Consider the following 18,182-nt stretch of genomic DNA (forward strand, 5'->3'; position numbering starts at 1 on the left):
TGATAAGCACAATTAATGGTTGAGAGAAAGAATTCAGGAAGAGGGGAAAGGAGAGAGGCTGGAGATACAGCGAGAGTGCAGAGAGTGGTGAAGATTAAAAATAGCTGATATAGATATTGGAGAGCGCACTGACTAGACTTGGAGAATTTTCAGGCACTGGTTAAGAGACCAACTCTGCTGTTTTGTCCTAAAGAGAAATTGTAAGATTGTCTAAAATACATTTTTATAACATGTATCTTAGAAAATGATTTAAGACCTGGTACTTATACATCTATTTGTTGTTATCACCCCTTGAGGTATTTTCCACAGTTCATGAAATTATTCCTTCAGCACCAATGAGTTTTGTAAAATTTAGCTGAGGAGTGCCATCTTCCGGTACAATTAGGTATGTGCAAGCAAAGGCAGAGTATGGGAGAATCCTCATAGTAATAAAATCTTAGAACTGGAAAAACCTTTAATGTTTTTTGCTGAGTATCCTATTGTGAAGTTGAACTCCTTTATAATCTGTATCTTTTTAGTTAGGAGATCAGATTGCTGACAGTGATTATAGCTTGTGTGTATGACCATGCCTGAAAAACAAACAAAACAGTATGTGGCCAACCAATCTTTTCATATAAGCTTGTGGGAAATTTGCTTTTGGTTTGTGATAGAAGCCACAAGTTGAAGAGCCTGTTGTCTGTGACTACCTCTTTGATGCAGGGTTGGCTTGAGGCCTTTGCTCAAAACAAGAATCTGATTCTTATAGCAGAATGTCAGACTTGTCTTCACTGCTTAACAGTTTACCAGTAAGATACTGATTTATTCTTTTTTTTTAATGTTGAATGGATTATAGAAAATTACTAATTTTATCTTCAGTGAGGTTTTGAAATCAAAACCATTATGTTTTTTATCATCGTTTTATATATATATATATATAAATTTTTGAGAGAGAGAGCACAAGCTGGGGAGGGGCAGAAAGAGAGGAGACACAGAATCTGAAGTAGGCTCCAGACTCTGAGCTGCAGCGCAGAGCCCGATGTAGAGCTTGAACCCACAAACCATGAGATCATGACCTGAGCCAAAGTCTGACGCTTAACTAACTGAGCCACCCAGGTGCTCCTTATCATGGTGATTTAATAAACATTTACTGAATACTTAAAATACTAAACTCTCTTCTGTATGCTAGAGAAAAAGGGGAGGTTCAAAGATGAATATGACTTAGTCTTTGCCTTTCCACCAAGGAAGATAACATGAACATAAATGATGTTAGATCTGGGAATATAAAGAAGGAAGGGAGGAAGAATATAGTATCAGGAAGGAAATATACAGTCTCAAGATTATTCATTGGCAATAATGTTGTGGAAAGGGCCACATTTAAATCTTGACCTGGAGCAGGTTATGAATCGAGTGTTCCTCAAGATTCAGGAGCCAAATCTCAGGACATTTGATCCTTTAAGTCCTTTAAGTCCTGTTCCAGAAGCTCTTCACAACAGAATGTGCTATTTCTGCATGAAAACCAAGAACACAGTTCATTTATCCATTTGTTCAGCAAGTGCTTTTTATACACATTTGACTATGTGTCAGGCATTGTGCAAAGTCCTAAGGAAACAAAGATGGAAGTTCTGGCCCTACTTTGAGTTGCTTATGCAGAGGGAATGAATGTGACCAGAGCCCTTTGGTAGGAACAGTGTGGATGGACATCTGACCCAGCCATTATTAAATCTGCTCTACATGTTTCTCTCCAAGATTAAGTCATTCTGGTTCTTTTACCTCAATCACTAATTAAAAGCACGGCTCTGGAGGCAAACTATCTCGCTTCAGATTCTAGCACTACCACTAACCTGCTCTGCAAATTCCTTAACCTCTGTTGCCTTAATTTATTTATTAATAAAATGGAGATAAATGATGGTAACATCTATTTTATTGGGAGGTTGTGAGGATTAAAGAGTTATACACAAAAAGCTATTAGAATAATGCTGAAATACAGAAAACAATATGACAAATACCTATGGAGCTACCATCTACCTAACAAACCTTTTGCCATATTTGCTTCATTTTTAAAAGGGAAAAGCATCACAGATCCAATTGAACCTCTCTATCCTTCCTGATATTCTTCCTCCTCCCTAGGGGTAACCACCATCTTGAATTTGCTGTGAGTCCTTACCATCATATTCTATACTTTCAGTATATGTGTACAGGGACATAATATATAGTATTGCGTTGCATGTTTCTAAACTTTTTTTTTTTAAGAGAGAGAGAGAACATGAGTGGAGGAGAATGACAGAGGGAGAGAGAGACAGAGACAGAGAGAGACAGAGACAGAGCATCTTAAGCAGGCTTCATGCTCAGCACAGAGCCCAACGCAGGGCTTGATTACACAACCTTGGGATCATGACCTGAGTAAAATCAAGAGTTGGACACTCAGTCAACTGAGCCACTCAGGAGCCCTGTATGTTTCTAAACTTTAATTAGTGATATTAAACTGCACCTATCATTTTGTAACTTTTTCCACTTGACATTATGTTTTCAACATTTTTCCATGTTCTTTCATTTTAAGTACTGAGTTCTTTTGAGTTAATTACGGAGCTAATTACTGAGTTCTTTCATTTTAATTACTCTATAGTCTTTCACTGTATGAATACACCTCATTTTATTCAGCCATTCTCCTGTTGATGGACATTTGTGTTGTTAACCATTTTCCACTTAGAAACAGTACTACATCCTAAATGGCACCTTGAGGTCCTCCTAGACTGTACTTTGAGCTGAGACTTTTGGAGGGAAAGATTTTTCATTATGGGTTCAATTTTTTTTTAATGTTTACCAGTCTTATTCAGATTTTCTGTTTCTTCTTGCATCTTTTCTATTGTCTCTATTTTTCTAAAAAAAACTGTTCATTTCAAATGTATTGCCATGTATTTATATTATTCACTATCCCTACCCTTTTCTTTCCTAATAATCCTTATTTGTGCCTCTTTTTTTCATGATCAGTCTTGTTAAAGGTTTATCTCCTTTGCTAAAGTTTGAGAACTGTTGCTATTATTGATCTTTTTCTTTTTTTTTATTAACTTCTGCTTTTTTTTTCTTCTTCTTTTGGAGGTTTACTCTGTTATTGTTGGGGTCTTTTTTAAGCCTCTTTAGTTGAATGCTTACTATTTATATTCAGTTTCTTATCTTTTTTCATCATTGCATTTAAAGCCATAAATTTCCCTCTAAGAACTCTTTTAGCTGCATCTTACAAGTTTTAATATGTATACGTTTGTTGTTGTTCGTTCTAAATATTCTGCATTTCCATTGTGGTTTTTTCTTTAATCCACAAAATAGTTAGGAATGTGCTTTTTAGTTTCCAAACATGTCTGTTTATGTTTACATTATTTTTGTTGTTGATTTCTTATTTCTTTGTGATCAGAGGATGTGGTCTATGTGATCTAAATTCATTAGAAACTCTAACCTGTAACCATAGGAGGTTTTGCTGCATCCCCTGAGTAAGGCCTCAGAACTCCCACCATCTTCGCCTTAGTAAAGACATATGCCAGTGAAATTGCTGGCCATCTGCTACAAGCAGATAATGTTTATACCAAACAGATGGTTCTGCATTCCCTAAAAATCCCCAGAGGTTGACCTAGGGAAGGAAGTATCAAGCATCTCCCATGTGATCCTCCCCAAACTGGGGTGTAGGAACTAGATTGCTCTGCTCCTCCTATGAAAGTGAAACCTCATCTTCTTGGTTACAGCCAGGTCTGAAGGAGAAAGCAAGCACGGTGGAGGCTTATCCAGGAGCTTCTCTGGTAGTGACAGCTGAAGGGCAACAGCCCCCAGGTGTTGGCGTTTAACTCTACACATGGGCAGAGCACTCCATCCCTGTCAGGGCTATCCTTATCCTCCCAGCAAACTAGAAAGTATTGGTAGCGGGGCCCAGGAGGCAAGTCTGAGGAACCTGTGCTGACCTCTTCAAGCATTGAGTACTTACCAGACTCGACTGTGCTTTGGCTTTTTCCTTGGGATCAATGAAAAATTTAAGCCCCCAAAATGAAAGGTTCAAGAAATTATCCTCAGTCCCTATCCCACACAAGAGAAGCCCAGGGTTGGCCTTCTAGTAGGTTGCAATGTATCAAGAACCAGAGCTGGGCAAGACTGATCTGTGAGCCACATCATGTCATCAGACTGAGGGAACCAGACAGACACAGAGAACCATCAAAAGGTAATTGCAGAAACCAGAAAAGAGCAAGAGATCTAAAGCAGAGATTGGGAGATGAAGGTCAGAGGAATTCTTACAACTATAGGAATATACCATAGCCTTCTATTGTTATTTTAATTGGTTAATTCCTTCTTTCTGCTTTCTTTGGATTAATTTTTTTTTCCAATTTCTTGAATTTTTAATTCATTTGTTTTGTTCTTTGCTGTTTGTTAACATAATTAAGACTTCAAATTCTACTCTAAATTGTTCTTTAATTTTATCATTAGTTTTATTTTTAGTTTCTGATTTTTTAAAAAATTATCATTGTTATTTTCTAGACACTTAAATTTTCAATTTGAACTTTCTCTTTGATTCTCAAGAATTAAAAGAACCTTTAGTGGCACATGGGTAGCTCAGTTGGTTAGCATCCAACTCTTAGTTTCAGTTCATTCTCCTTCTCCCATTTCTTTGCCCCTCTCCACGTCCCTCTCTCTGTCTCCAAATAAATAAACATTTAAAAAAAATAAAATAAAGAACATTTAATTATGTATAGATAGATGTTTTATTAATTTCAAGTTTTATCATATTGTGATTAGAGAACACTGTTTCTGCCATATCTACTGTGTGGAATGTATTAAGATTTTCATCTAATTTTGTGTTTTTTTAATGTTTATTTATTATTTATTTTGAGAAAGAGAGAGCATGCGAGCAGGGGAGAGACAGAGAGAGGGAGGGAGAGAGAGAATCCCAAGCAGGCTCCGCACTGTCAGCAGAGCCCAACTCAGGGCTTGATCCCACCAACCGTGACATCATGACCTGAGTAGAAACCAAGAGTCGGGCTCTTAACCAATTGAGCCACCCAGGCGCCCCTTGGTCTAATTTTGTAAATGTTCCATGGACATTTGAAAAGTCTGTTCTCACAGCAATTAGATCTACTTTATTATTCAGGCTTTCTAATTCTTTTATGTCCTTTTTTTCATACACCTTATCTGTCATGGACTAAGAGAAGTCAATTAGGCTCTAATGTCTTTGTTTATTTCTTTTTTTATTTCTTACAGATTTTGCTTAATAAATTTTAATACTTTATTTGCCTTATAGAAACTCATGACTGTAATATCTTCATTGTGGATTGTATGTTTGATCATTGTAAAGAGCCTTTTTTTTTTTTTTTTTTTTTTTTTTTGCCTTATTTAATGCTTTCTTAACCTCTGACATCAACCTTGTCTGGTATAAGATTGTGATTTAATTGTGTTTTCCTTGCATTTTCCTGATATACCTGTACTATCTTTTATCTTTTATTTTCAACTTTTTTGACACTGGTTTCTGAAGATATTTTTATTTCAGTAGATGAGATTATCCTGTTGACATTTATAGATATGACTTAGTTCTGTATAACATTTTATGACCTACTTTCTGTTTTTAAGGATTCATTTGGTTTGTATCTTTCTCTAGATGGTGTATATTTCTTTGTTTTATGCATTTTCCTTCTGATTATTTATGAAGGTCTGTATTCTGTTTTTAGCTCTTCTAATGTTTGTCTTTATTTTATAACTTTTAAAAACATACTTTATTTTTTTTTAAGTTTATTTGAGAGAGAGCGAGAGACAGAGAGAGAGAGAGAGAGAATGCTCACACAGGCACACGTGAGCCGTGGAGGGGCAGAGAAAGGGAGACAGAGAATCCCAAGCAGGCTCCATGCCATCAGCGCAGAGCCCAATGCAGGGCTTGATCCCAACAGTGAGATCATGACCTAAGCCAAAATCAAGAGTTGGACAATTAACCGACTAAGCCACCCAGGAACCCCTATCCTCTATTTCTTTAGACTAAATCTACTTCTTATGAGCAGTGACCAAATTATAATTCCATTCATCTCATCTCCTTTACTCCGCCTAATTTTAATCAATATATTATTGTTATTAGTTCTTTTAGTGATCATTGGTATACTTTTGAATGTACCTCTATATCTGTTAATTGATTTATAAGATGTAAATGTTATCTTTGACCTTGAATATTAAAAATAAAGAGGGGCGCTGGGTGGCTCAGTCAGTTGGGCGTCCGACTTCAGCTCAGGTCATGATCTCGCAGTTTGTGAGTTCAAGCCCAGCATCAGGCTCTGTGCCGACAGCTCAGAGACAGGAGCCTGCTTCGGATTCTGTGTCTCCCTCTGTCTCTGCCCCTCCCATGCTCATGCTCTGTCTCTCTCTCTGTCTCTCAATAATAAATAATCATTTAAAAAAACTTAAAGATAAAGAAATCAACATCCTTTTGCCACCTTCCATCTTCCTACATCTTCCCTTCTTAGTTTTTGTTAATTTTATAACTTTTGCTGGTATAGTTTGTAATATAAACATTCTGAGTAATATATAAAATAGTTATTAAGAGAATGAGCTCTGGAACCAGACTGCCTAAGTTGGAATCTTGACTTTATCATTTTTAGGTGTGTGACCTTGAGCAGATTGCTTAACAGATATTTATTTGTTTCCTTGTTTTTACAATGGATATAACAATAGGTTCTACCTCACAGGTTTGTTTTCATGATAATGAATGAAAGTATAGCACTAGAACAGTGCCTGACACATAATGAGCATCTAGTAATTATAAGATATTGCATTAATTATTATGAAGTAGATTTCCAGTTTTGTTTTCATCCCAGTTCTATATTTCAACTGACTACCATGTTCAGGTTCTCTGTTCATCTCTTGGTTGCCTAAAATCCATTCTCAAGTAGTTAAGAGACACTAATGGCAGGGGCACCTGGGTGGTTCAGTCGGTTAGGCATCCAACTGTTGATTTCAGCTCAGGTCATGATCTTGCAGTTCATGGGTTCAAGTCCTTGGGCTCCCATGGAGCCTACTTCAGATTTTCCCTCTGCTCCTCCTCTTCTCTCTCTCTCTCTCTCTCTCTCTCTCAAAATAAATAAATAAATAAATAAACCTTAAAAAAAAAGAGAGACACTAATGGGAGTTATAATTTCTAAACCTTTTATGTTCAAAAACATTTGATGCCTTTTACTTGAAAGGAAGTTTAGTATGTAAAATAATAGTACCTACTATTGAGCACTTATTAAAATCACAGGTGATCTGTATTCATTATAATATCATTTTACCTCATAATAATGCTATAATTTTATTTTTATTTTTTTAAGTAAGCTCTATGCCCAATGTGGGGCTTGAAATCACCATGAGATCAAGAGTTGTATGCTGTACAGACTGAGCCAGGCGCCTCCTTCATAATAATGCTATAAGTCAACTATTACGTGTATTATTCATATCCCCTTTCACAAATGAAAAGGCAAGTCACGCTTCCTTTCTCAGACTTTGCTGGCATTGAACCATTATCTAACATTGATGTGGCTGTGGAGAAATCTGAGGCCAATCTCATTTATTTCCCTTTAAAGATGCCTTGATCTTTTTGCCTGAATGCTCAAAGGATTATTTATTTTTGAAGTCTAGTAAAATTCAGTGGGATATGTCAGAAGGGTCATTCTGTGTCGGTTTTCTTGGGACATTGTGTGTTCTTTCAGTCTGTGAAGTGTGCTTTCACTTACACGAAGTTGCCTTGAATTCTACTTTGAATATTTTTTCTTTTCCACTTGTTCCATTCTCCTTCAGGTGGACATGCTGGATATCCTTTATCTTCTGTATCCATAATTTTGCCTCAAATTCTTTTTAGTTCTTTTTAAATTTCCATTTCCTTTTTCTCACTTTTCTTACCTAGCCCTCGTTTAAGTCTAACTGTGTTGTTATCCTTGTCTTCCTTCTTCTTCCGCCCCGTTTATAATATGGCTTTAATTTTTAGGATCTTTTCCTTTTCTTCCTTCCTGAGTTCTGCTAGCTTATTTCACAATTCCTTCTGTTATCTCATCATCATTTCTGCTTTGAGGTCTTATTTTTTGAACGGTTTCATTAAGTCCTTTGAATTCACAGCCGTATGCTTGATCTGCTTCATGGCAACGTATTTCTGGAAAATTTATTTTTATAACATTTCATTTCATTTCATTTCCTCCTTTTTCTTGTAGATTTGCTGTGTAGATCTTGGTTTCCTTGGTTATTACTTGTTACTAAACAAAAAGAGTTCTTCCTCAACCAGTTACTTACAGGAAGCAACTGGAGCAGTGAATTGTATTAGTAATGAGGCTGCTATGGTCCAGAGTGTGTGTGTGTGTGTGTGTGTGTGTGTGTGTGTGTGTGTGAAAAAGAGAAAAAAAGAGAAACATAGAGACAAAAATATTCACATAGATTGGTTTAGCTAATGTTATCTCCCCAGCAGATGCTCATAATATACTTTCCCTCAACCCATTTCATTAACAGACTGCCTCCAACATAGGTAACATTTTTAAGGAATTTATCATTCAGCACTGCCTTGTCCTCCTACTTCATGATGGCAAATAGAGTCCTTGAAAGTTCCCACAACTTGTGCTCCCTTAAACTTTCATTGTAAGTCAGGGTGGTGGTTCTGCCCCTCAAGTGTACCATCTGTTTGGTTCTATGCCAACTTTGAGAAGTAAAATCACAGCAGTTATTTAATCTCAACATACTCTGGACTCTGGTATAATTTTCATTGAATTTGGTAGGCCATCCTCATTAATTGTGCCTTAGGGTTACCTTGGTACCTTATCTTATTAAATATGGAGTTTGTGTTTATTTTCCTTATTTTTTTGTTTTTGGGTGATCTCAAGGATGACAAGATGACATCATGAGCTAATTTTATTTTGTTATTGTAAAATATTTTGGCATTTTTATTTTTAAACGTTTATTTATTTTGAGGGGTGAGGGAGGGACAGGAGGGAGGCAGAGGGAGAAAGAGAGAGAGACAGGCAGACAGAATCCCAAGCAGTCTCCATACTGTCAGCGCAGAGCCCAAATGGGGCTCAAACTCACAAACCATGACCTGAGCCAAAGTCAAGAATTGGATGCTTAACCGACTGAGTCACCCAGGCACCCCATAAAATATTTTGGTACTTTAATTTTTTATTTTAAAATTAGAACCATTTTTTAAGAGTGCCTATAATCTTAGAGCAGGTAGCATACCACCTCAGACCCTGTTAAGTGCGAAAAATAGCTTCCAGTTTTTTGCACAATATAGTCCCAACAAGATCTCTCCTCATCATATAGCAAGTAAGAGCAAAGCTCTGGATTCAAGTTCAAATCTGTCCAAATCCAGAGCCTGAGTTCTTTTCATCATAGAACTACATCTTAAAGAATATAGATATCTCTTTACAGTGTCTTTATTATGTTTCCTCTTATAAACATTTTTCATTAACTACTGTGTTTGTTTCCTGGTTTTTAGTGTGACAAGTACAAGACTGGAGTTATTGATGGACCGGCATGTAATAGCCTTTGTGTTACAGAGACTCTTTACTTTGGGAAATGCTTATCCACCAAGCCCAACAATCAGGTATGGACATTATGAATAAACATTCCAGACTGATAGTGCACTCTACTTTTACCTTAAATTAACGTATTATTAAAAGAATTCTTGAACCAGAGCTTTAGGAAATTTTATATACTTTAATTTTGTATGCTTTGATTCACTCATCCAATAGATATTAATCCTTTATTCCCAGTATATTCCAGACACTTTAGTTGTTAGGAATATAGTGGTAATTGAGATAGATAAGATTACTTCCATTATGGATCTTATATTAATTAATAGTGACTGATTCTGGGGTATGGGATTAGGGAAATGGAAACAGAGGAGTTTTGCCTTTCATCTTTCTGTGTAATATGACTTTAAAAAATTTACTTCTAGCTATAAATGCTTACATTAAGAAACAAGAAAGATCTCAAATCAACAACCTAACTTTACAACTTAAGGAACTTGAAAAAGAACAAACTAAACCCAAAGCTAGCAGAAAAAAATAAGTAATACAGATTACAGGAGAGAGAAATGAAATGGAGAATAGAAAAACAATAGAAAAAAATCAATGAAACCAAAGGTTGCTTCTTGGAAAATATCAACAAAATTGACAAACCTTTAGCTAGATGGTCTAAGAAGAAAAGAGAAGGCTCAAATTTCTAAAATCAAGACTGAAATGGGGATATTACTATTGATTCTATAGAAATAAAACGTATTAAATGAGTACTATAAACAATTGTACACCAGGTTAAATAACCTAGATGAAATGGACAAATTCCTAGAAACAGAAAGCCTACCAAGAAATAGAAAATCTGAATAGAGGGGCGCCTGGGTGGCGCAGTCGGTTAAGCGTCCGACTTCAGCCAGGTCACGATCTCGCGGTCCGTGAGTTCGAGCCCCACGTCAGGCTCTGGGCTGATGGCTCGGAGCCTGGAGCCTGTTTCCGATTCTGTGTCTCCCTCTCTCTCTGCCCCTCCCCCGTTCATGCTCTGTCTCTCTCTGTCCCAAAAATAAATAAAAAACGTTGAAAAAAAAATTAAAAAAAAAAAAAAAAAGAAAATCTGAATAGACCTACAACTAGGAAGGAGATTGAATTAGTAATCAAAAGTCTCCCAACAAGAACAGCCCTGACCCTTCACTGGTGAGTTGCCTTCACTGGTGAATTCTACCAAACATTTAAATGCTTCTCAACCTTTCCCAAAAAATTGAAAAGGAGGGAATACTTCCTAACTCATTCTGTGAGGCCAGCATTACCCTGATACCAAAGCCAGATAAAGACACTACAGAAAATCTACAGACCTTGTGAACATTAATGCAATATCCTCAACAAAATACTACCCAACCGGGGTGCCTGGGTGGCTCAGTCGGTCAAGCGTCCGACTTTGGCTCAGGCCATGATCTCACAGTCCGTGAGTTTGAGCCCCGCGTCAGGCTCTGTGCTGACAGCTCAGAGCCTGGAGCCTGCTTCAGATTCTGTGTCTCCCTCTCTCTCTGACCCTCCCCCGTTCCTGCTCTGTCTCTCTCTGTCTCAAAAATAAATAAACGTTAAAAAAAATTTAAAAAAAAAATACTACCCAACCAAAATGAATGTAATAAAAAGATCATACACTGTGACCAAATAGGATTTATTCCTGGAATGCAAGGATGGTTCAAGATACAAAAATCAATCAATTTAATACACTAGATTAACAGAATCAAGGGGAAAAAAACCCTGGGATCATCTCAGTTGATGCAGGAAAAAAGTATTTGACAAAATTCAGTACCCTTTCATGATAAAAATACTCAACAAAGCAGGAATTAGAAGGCAACTACAACATAATAAAATCCATATATGAAAAATCCACAGCTAATTTCATACTTGATGGTGAAAGTCTGAAAGCTTTTCCTTTAAATTCAGGAACAAGGCAAGAATGCCCACTGTTGCCACCTGTATTCAAAACAGTACTGGAAGTTCTAGCCAAACAGACAAGTAAGAGAAATTTTAAAAGGCATCCAAATTAGAAAGGAAAAAATAAAATTATTTATGTATGCAGATGACATGATCTTTTATATAAAAAATCTTGTTTTGGTAGAAAAACCTTTTATATAGAAAAAAATTGTTAAGCTAATAAATTAATTCAGCAAAGTAGCAGGAAGCAAAGTCAACACATAAAAACCAGTTGTATTTCTATACACTAACAATGAACAATCCACAAAGGAAATTAAGAAAACCATTTACAATAGCATCAAAAAGAATAAAGTACCTAGGAATTAACATAACCAAGGAGGTAAAGGACTTGTACAATGATAACTTCAAAGCATTGTTGAAAGAATTAAAGACATAAACAAATGGAAACATATCCCATGTTCATGAATTGAAAGACTTAGTATTGTTAATCTCTTTCAAAATCCTGATGACATTTTTTGCAGAAATAGAAAAACCCACCCCAAAATTAAAAAGGAATCTCAAATAACCCCAAATAGCAAAACAGTCTTGAAAAAGAACTACAGAGCTGGAGGATTCATATTTCCTGATTTCAAAACTTACTATATAAAGGGGTGCCTGGGCGGCTCAGTCGGTTAAGCGTCCAGCTTTGGCTCAGGTCAAGATCTCACAGTCCATGAGTTCGAGCCCTGCATCATGCTCTCTGCTGTCAGCACAGAGCCTGATTCAGATCCTCTCTCTGTGTCCCTTCCCCACTCACTTGCTGTCAAAAATTAAAAAATAAACAAACATTAAAAAAATACTACACAGCTACAGTAATCAAAACAATGTTTACTGGAATAAAGATAGACATATAGATCAATAGAGTAGAGAGCCTAGAAATAAGCACCCACATATCTGATCAAGTAATTTTTGACAAGAGTGCTATGACCATTCAATAGAGAAAGGAGTCTTTTCAACAAATGGTGCTGGGAAAACTGGATATCCACATGCAAAAGAATGAAGTTGGACCCTTACCTAATGCCATATGCAAAAATTAAGTCAAAACATATTAAAGACTAAAATGTAAGAACTGAAACCATAAAACTCTTAGAAAAAATATAGGGCAGGGGCACCTGGGTGGCTCAGTCTGTTAAGTGTCCGACTCTTGATTTTACCTCAGGTCATGATCTCATAATTTGTGAGTTCGGCCCTGTGTCAGGCTCTGCACTCACAGCACAGAGCCGGCTTGGGATTCTCTCTCCCTGTCTCTCTGCCCTTCCCCCTGCCCTGTCTCAAAAATGAATAAATAAACATTAAAAAAATTTTTTAAATATAGGGCAAAAGCTTCATGACATTGGATTTGGCAATGATTCCTTGGCTCTGACACCAAAGGCACAGGCAACAAAAGAAAAAGAGACAAATTGTACTTCAGAAAAATTTAAAATTTTGTGCATCAAAGGGCGCCTGGGTGGCTCAGTTGGTTAAGCATCCGACTTTGGCTCAGGTCATGATCTCATGGTTTGTGAGTTTGAGCCCTGCATCAGGGTCTGTGCTGAGCCTGGAGCCTGCTTCAGATTCTGTGTCTCCCTCTCTCTCTGCCCTTCCCCCACTCATGCTTTGTCTCTCTCTGTCTCTCAAAAATAAATAAATGTTTAAAAAAATTTTGTTTTGGGGCGCCTGGGTGGCTCAGTCGGTTAAGCGTCCGACTTCGGCTCAGGTCACAATCTCACGGTATGTGAGTTCGAGCCCCGCGTCGGGCTCTGTGCTGACTGCTCAGAGCCTGGAGCCTGTTTCAGATTCTGTGTCTCCCTCTCTCTCTGACCCTCCCCCGTTCATGCTCTGTCTCTCTCTGTCTCAAAAATAAATAAACGTTAAAAAAAAAATTTTTTTTGTTTTAATTTTGTGCATCAAAAGAATATCAATAGAGTAAAAAGCAAATCCACAGAATGAGAGAAAACATTTGCAAATCATGTATCTGATAAGATGTTAATATCCAGAATATATAGAGAACTTCTAAAACTCAACAACAAAACAACCATATTTAAAAATGTACGAAGGACTTGAATAGGCATTTCTTAAAAAAAAAAAAAAGATACACAAATGGCCAATAAGTACATGAAAAGATGCTCAACATCACTTGATCTTAGGGAAATGCAAATCAAAATCACAATGAGATACCACTTCACACCCATTAGGATGGCTACTATCCAAAAAATGGAAATTGACAAGGGTTGGTAAGGATGGAGAGAAATTGGGAACCCTTGTGCACTATTGGTGGGAATGTGATATGGCACAGCCATTGCAAAAAGCAATATAGCAATTCCTCAAAATATTAAACATAGAATGATTTTATGATCCAGCAATTTCACTTCTGGGTATATACCTTAACAAATTGAAAGCAGAGTCTTTATAAAAGATATCTGTACAACAATGTTCATATCAGCATTATTCACAGTAGCTACAATGAGGAAGCACTCAAGTGTCTATCAGCAGGTGACCAGAAATGCAAAATGTGGTATATACATATGGGTTATTAGCTTTAAAAAGGAAGAAATTCTGATACATGCTAATACATGGATGAATCTTGAGGACATTATGCTAAGTGAAATAAGCCAGTCACAAAAAGACAAGTTTTGTATTGTTCCATTTATAGGAGATACTTAGATTAGTTAAAACTGTAAAGACAGAAAATAGAATGGTGATGTCAGAGGCTGGGGTGGGTGAGGAGGGGGAGCAGGGAGTTATTATTTAATGAGTATAGAGTTTAACTTTTATGAGATGAAGAGTTCTGCAGATGGATGGTGGTGATGGCTGCACAACATTGTGAATGTAATACCAAAGTGGTTAAGATTGTAAATTTTATGTTTTTAATATTTTGCCACAATTTAAAAACTGGAAAAAATAAAATTCATCATGGTCAAAAATATATGTATTTAAGCACGCATAGCTTTTATAACCTAAAAAAGTTATGGACAAAAGCTCAATCCTAATGTTTTGTTACTTTGTGTGTTTTTATAAGAAGAGGACACTAAAAATACAGTGGTAAAATTTTCTACTTAGCCTAAAGAATAATTTGTCATTCTTTTTTCATATAGATGTATTTAGGGATTTGGGGTAATCTACCAGGTGTTGTGAAATGTCAAATGGAACAAGCACTTCATCTTGATTTTGGGACTGAATTGGAACCAAGGAAAGAAATAGTGCTATTTGATAAGCCAACTAGGGGAACAACTGTACAGAAATTCAAAGAAATGGTCTACAGTCTCTTTAAAGTAAGTATATCCATTCACATGTTGTTAGTGTGAGGCAGTATATTCTTCTGGAAGAGTTGGTAAGACCTCATCCTAAGCCACAAAAATGTTGGTATTCTTTAACCTATATCAAGGTCTCCATCTTGAGGAAATAATTCAAACAAAATGTGTGGAAGATGTTTATATTAACATTATTTATGATAGCTAAAAATATCCAGATATGAAAGGGGAATTCATTAAATTGATGAGCTGCTCTATAGTTTGACACTGTAACTGGTATACATTATTAAAGATGGGGGAGGGGATAAAATTAGTATACATACCCTGATTGCAAATTATTTCTCAAAGATTTAAAGAAATATTCATACAAAGATTAAATATATTAAAAGATAAAAATAGTTACAATTTTGGGAAGAATCTCTTTTTATTGCTGTCATATTTTCACTCAAAATCTTTTTTTTCTGGGGTTACTGGTTGACTTAGTTAAACATTCGACTAGTGGTTTTGGCTCAGGTCACGGTCTTGCAGTTCATGGGTTCTAGCCCCACATCGGGGTCTACGCTGAGAGTGTGGAGCCTGCTTGGGATTCTCTCCCCCTGCCTCTGCCGCTCCCCTACTCACACTTCCTCTTTCTCTCAAAATAAATAAGTTTTTTAAAAAATCTTTCTTTTCTTTGAACAGTTTACATTTTCAGACTATTTATCCCAAGAATCTTCATGGGGAAATACTTTTTTTTTTTTTAATTTTTATTTAATAAACACCCAACATGGGACTTGAACTCACAACCCCAAGATCAAGAGCTGCACACCCCTCCAACTGAGCCAGCCGGGAGCCCCAATACTTTTTAACTTTCATCATTGGAATGATATAACTTGAACAAAATAGTTCTATTAATGTATTTAACTACAAAATAGGAGAAAATAATTTTCCATTGACCCACATTATAACTTTGGATATGAGCACATTACATTGCAATTTTGCAAGTCAATGTATAAATAAGACAAAACTAATACTTAGTGTCTTGGATAACTGTATTTATCTATAGGGCCCAAGGGGCTAATGGAAGCTAGGGTGGCCATTTCTTAAAAAAATATATACTTAATGAAGTGGGTTTTACTATAATTATATAAAACATACTTATTCACTTAGTAAGCATTATATTTGGAGATGTATTAAGTTCCTTTATGGAGATTCAGTAATAAGATCATTACTTAGCATAGTAATCCTGTAAAGTTAGTATGTATATTATATGTGAGGTATTTTTCATTCCTTATACACATAGGCAAAGTTGGGTGACCAAGGAAACCTCTCTGAACTGGTTAATCTCATCTTGACGGTGGCTGATGGAGACAAAGATGGCCAGGTTTCCTTGGGAGAAGCAAAGTCAGCATGGGCACTTCTTCAACTAAATGAATTTCTTCTCATGGTGATACTTCAAGATAAAGAACATACCCCCAAATTAATGGGATTCTGTGGTGATCTCTATGTGATGGAAAGTGTTGAATATACCTCTCTTTATGGAATAAGCCTTCCATGGGTCATTGAACTTTTTATTCCATCTGGGTTCAGAAGAAGCATGGATCAGTTGTTTACACCATCATGGCCTAGAAAGGCTAAAATAGCCATAGGACTTCTGGAATTTGTGGAAGATGTTTTCCACGGCCCGTATGGAAACTTCCTCATGTGTGATATTAGTGCCAAAAACCTAGGATATAACGATAAGTATGATTTGAAAATGGTGGACATGAGAAAAATCGTGCCAGAGACAAACCTGAAAGAACTTATAAAGGATCGCCACTGTGAGTCTGATTTGGACTGTGTTTATGGCACGGATTGTCGAACTACCTGTGATCAGAGTACAATGAAGTGTACTTCAGAAGTGATACAACCAAACTTGGCAAAAGCCTGTCAGTTACTCAAAGACTACCTACTGCGTGGTGCTCCAACTGAAATTCGTGAAGAATTGGAAAAGCAACTTTATTCTTGTATTGCTCTCAAAGTCACAGCAAATCAAATGGAAATGGAACATTCTTTGATACTAAATAACCTAAAAACGTTACTGTGGAAGAAAATTTCCTACACAAATGACTCTTAGTTCATTTGGACATCGTGACCATCATAGGAAACTTAATTCTAAGGAAAAATTTTGAGCATTAAAAAAATGGCTTCTGACTCAAATCCTTTCCAGTTATACGAAACCCCTTTTCCCTGGTTTTAAGAAGCCATCATCTTAAGATACATATTGATTGCTTGAAGGAATGGCAGGAGGTATAGGATGAACTGATCCAAAGATTAATTCCTGCATTAGAAGCCCTGGTACCTTTCTTCCCAGTACATTCACTGTGTTAACTATTTTGACTAATGACCTAAAATAATGCTGTGAAAAGCCTCATCCCATAAACAGAGTATTTCGTAGATTTTACTTAAGCCAAAATACCATTGCTGGAAACATTGCAATGAAGCTGCTGTTTAAAAATATATATATATATACGTACACTTACTGAAGTCTTAGCATGGTAAAGTTTGCACATTAACAAGAAATTAAGACTGCAAAGCAGGTAGTTACTCCTTTATAAACAGATGTTGGGTTAATAGCATGGTTTGTTGTATTTATAGACCTAAAAACATTTGTTACATGGCTTCAGAATGTTGAGTGGCTCTTATTAGCTTAAAAATAAAAATCCATCAGAAAGTGTTCTACTTGGCAATATGTAATTGCCAAGTTTAGAGGCTGAAACTGGATGAGCTTTCATCATCCTTGATTTGATGGGTCCTTTATAGTGTCAATGAGCAGTCCTTCAAAACTGACTTAAGGCCATCAACTCAATCCAAATCCACAAGTCTGAATTTGAGCTATGGGGAAGTGGGACATTAAGAGGCAGACTCTGAAATCATGGGACTTTTTAATAACAATTTTCCATTTTGAACAGTATTTCCTGTTGGCCAAAGGGCTATTTCTTAAGAGGCATGTAAATTTATTTTTCCATGTGAACTTGATATGCAAGTTAATATTTGTTCATGTTATTTTCATGTTTATTAAGATCTGGCATGTACCTTTCAACATCTCTTTTGAAGGAACCTCTTTTGAAGGAAGACCCAGTATTTTTTGCTCCAAGGTTTCACCTGATTAAAGTGAAATGTTATGTGAACTTCACTGGACAGCCTTCTCTCAAAAATTAAAGCCATTGATGAGCACGTTTTGCTTACTTTAAAATGGTGTAGTTTGAAGGTACCTTTTCTTCCCACTAACCATCTGGTTACAATAAATGAATGGAAGAAATATTTCCTAGTGGATGGTTGGTCTGTTGCTTGCCAGACTTTTTAACGGAGAGCTGTATATCATACAATTAGAGGGACAACGCCTGTCACGGAAACAGAAGCCCAAGAAGCAGGTGTGAACTTTGAGTCAATATGTAAAGTTATACTTGTTTCTTGAAGCAAACAAAAACAAAAACAACCCATCAACTCCTCTGCTTTTATATTTGACGTTATTTCTTGTAGTTTCATTAACAAG

At 36.4% G+C, this 18,182-nt stretch overlaps 1 protein-coding gene across 1 annotated transcript in view; it reads left to right on the top strand.

Moving 5' to 3' along the window:
• Nucleotides 1–17,950, top strand: part of DIPK1A (divergent protein kinase domain 1A) — a 106,315-nt gene extending 88,365 nt beyond the window's left edge. The window contains exons 3-5 of the mRNA XM_019437943.2: nt 9,443–9,550; nt 14,513–14,689; nt 15,951–17,950. Coding sequence (XP_019293488.1) covers nt 9,443–9,550; nt 14,513–14,689; nt 15,951–16,763 — 1,098 coding nt within the window. The 3' untranslated portion in view covers nt 16,764–17,950. The remainder of the gene's footprint in view (nt 1–9,442; nt 9,551–14,512; nt 14,690–15,950) is intronic.
• The last annotated feature ends 232 nt before the right edge of the window (nt 17,951–18,182 follow it).

This window comes from Panthera pardus, unplaced genomic scaffold (assembly GCF_024362965.1).
Source record: "Panthera pardus isolate Hobbes unplaced genomic scaffold, ASM2436296v1 HiC_scaffold_11, whole genome shotgun sequence".
Lineage (NCBI taxonomy): Eukaryota > Metazoa > Chordata > Mammalia > Carnivora > Felidae > Panthera > Panthera pardus.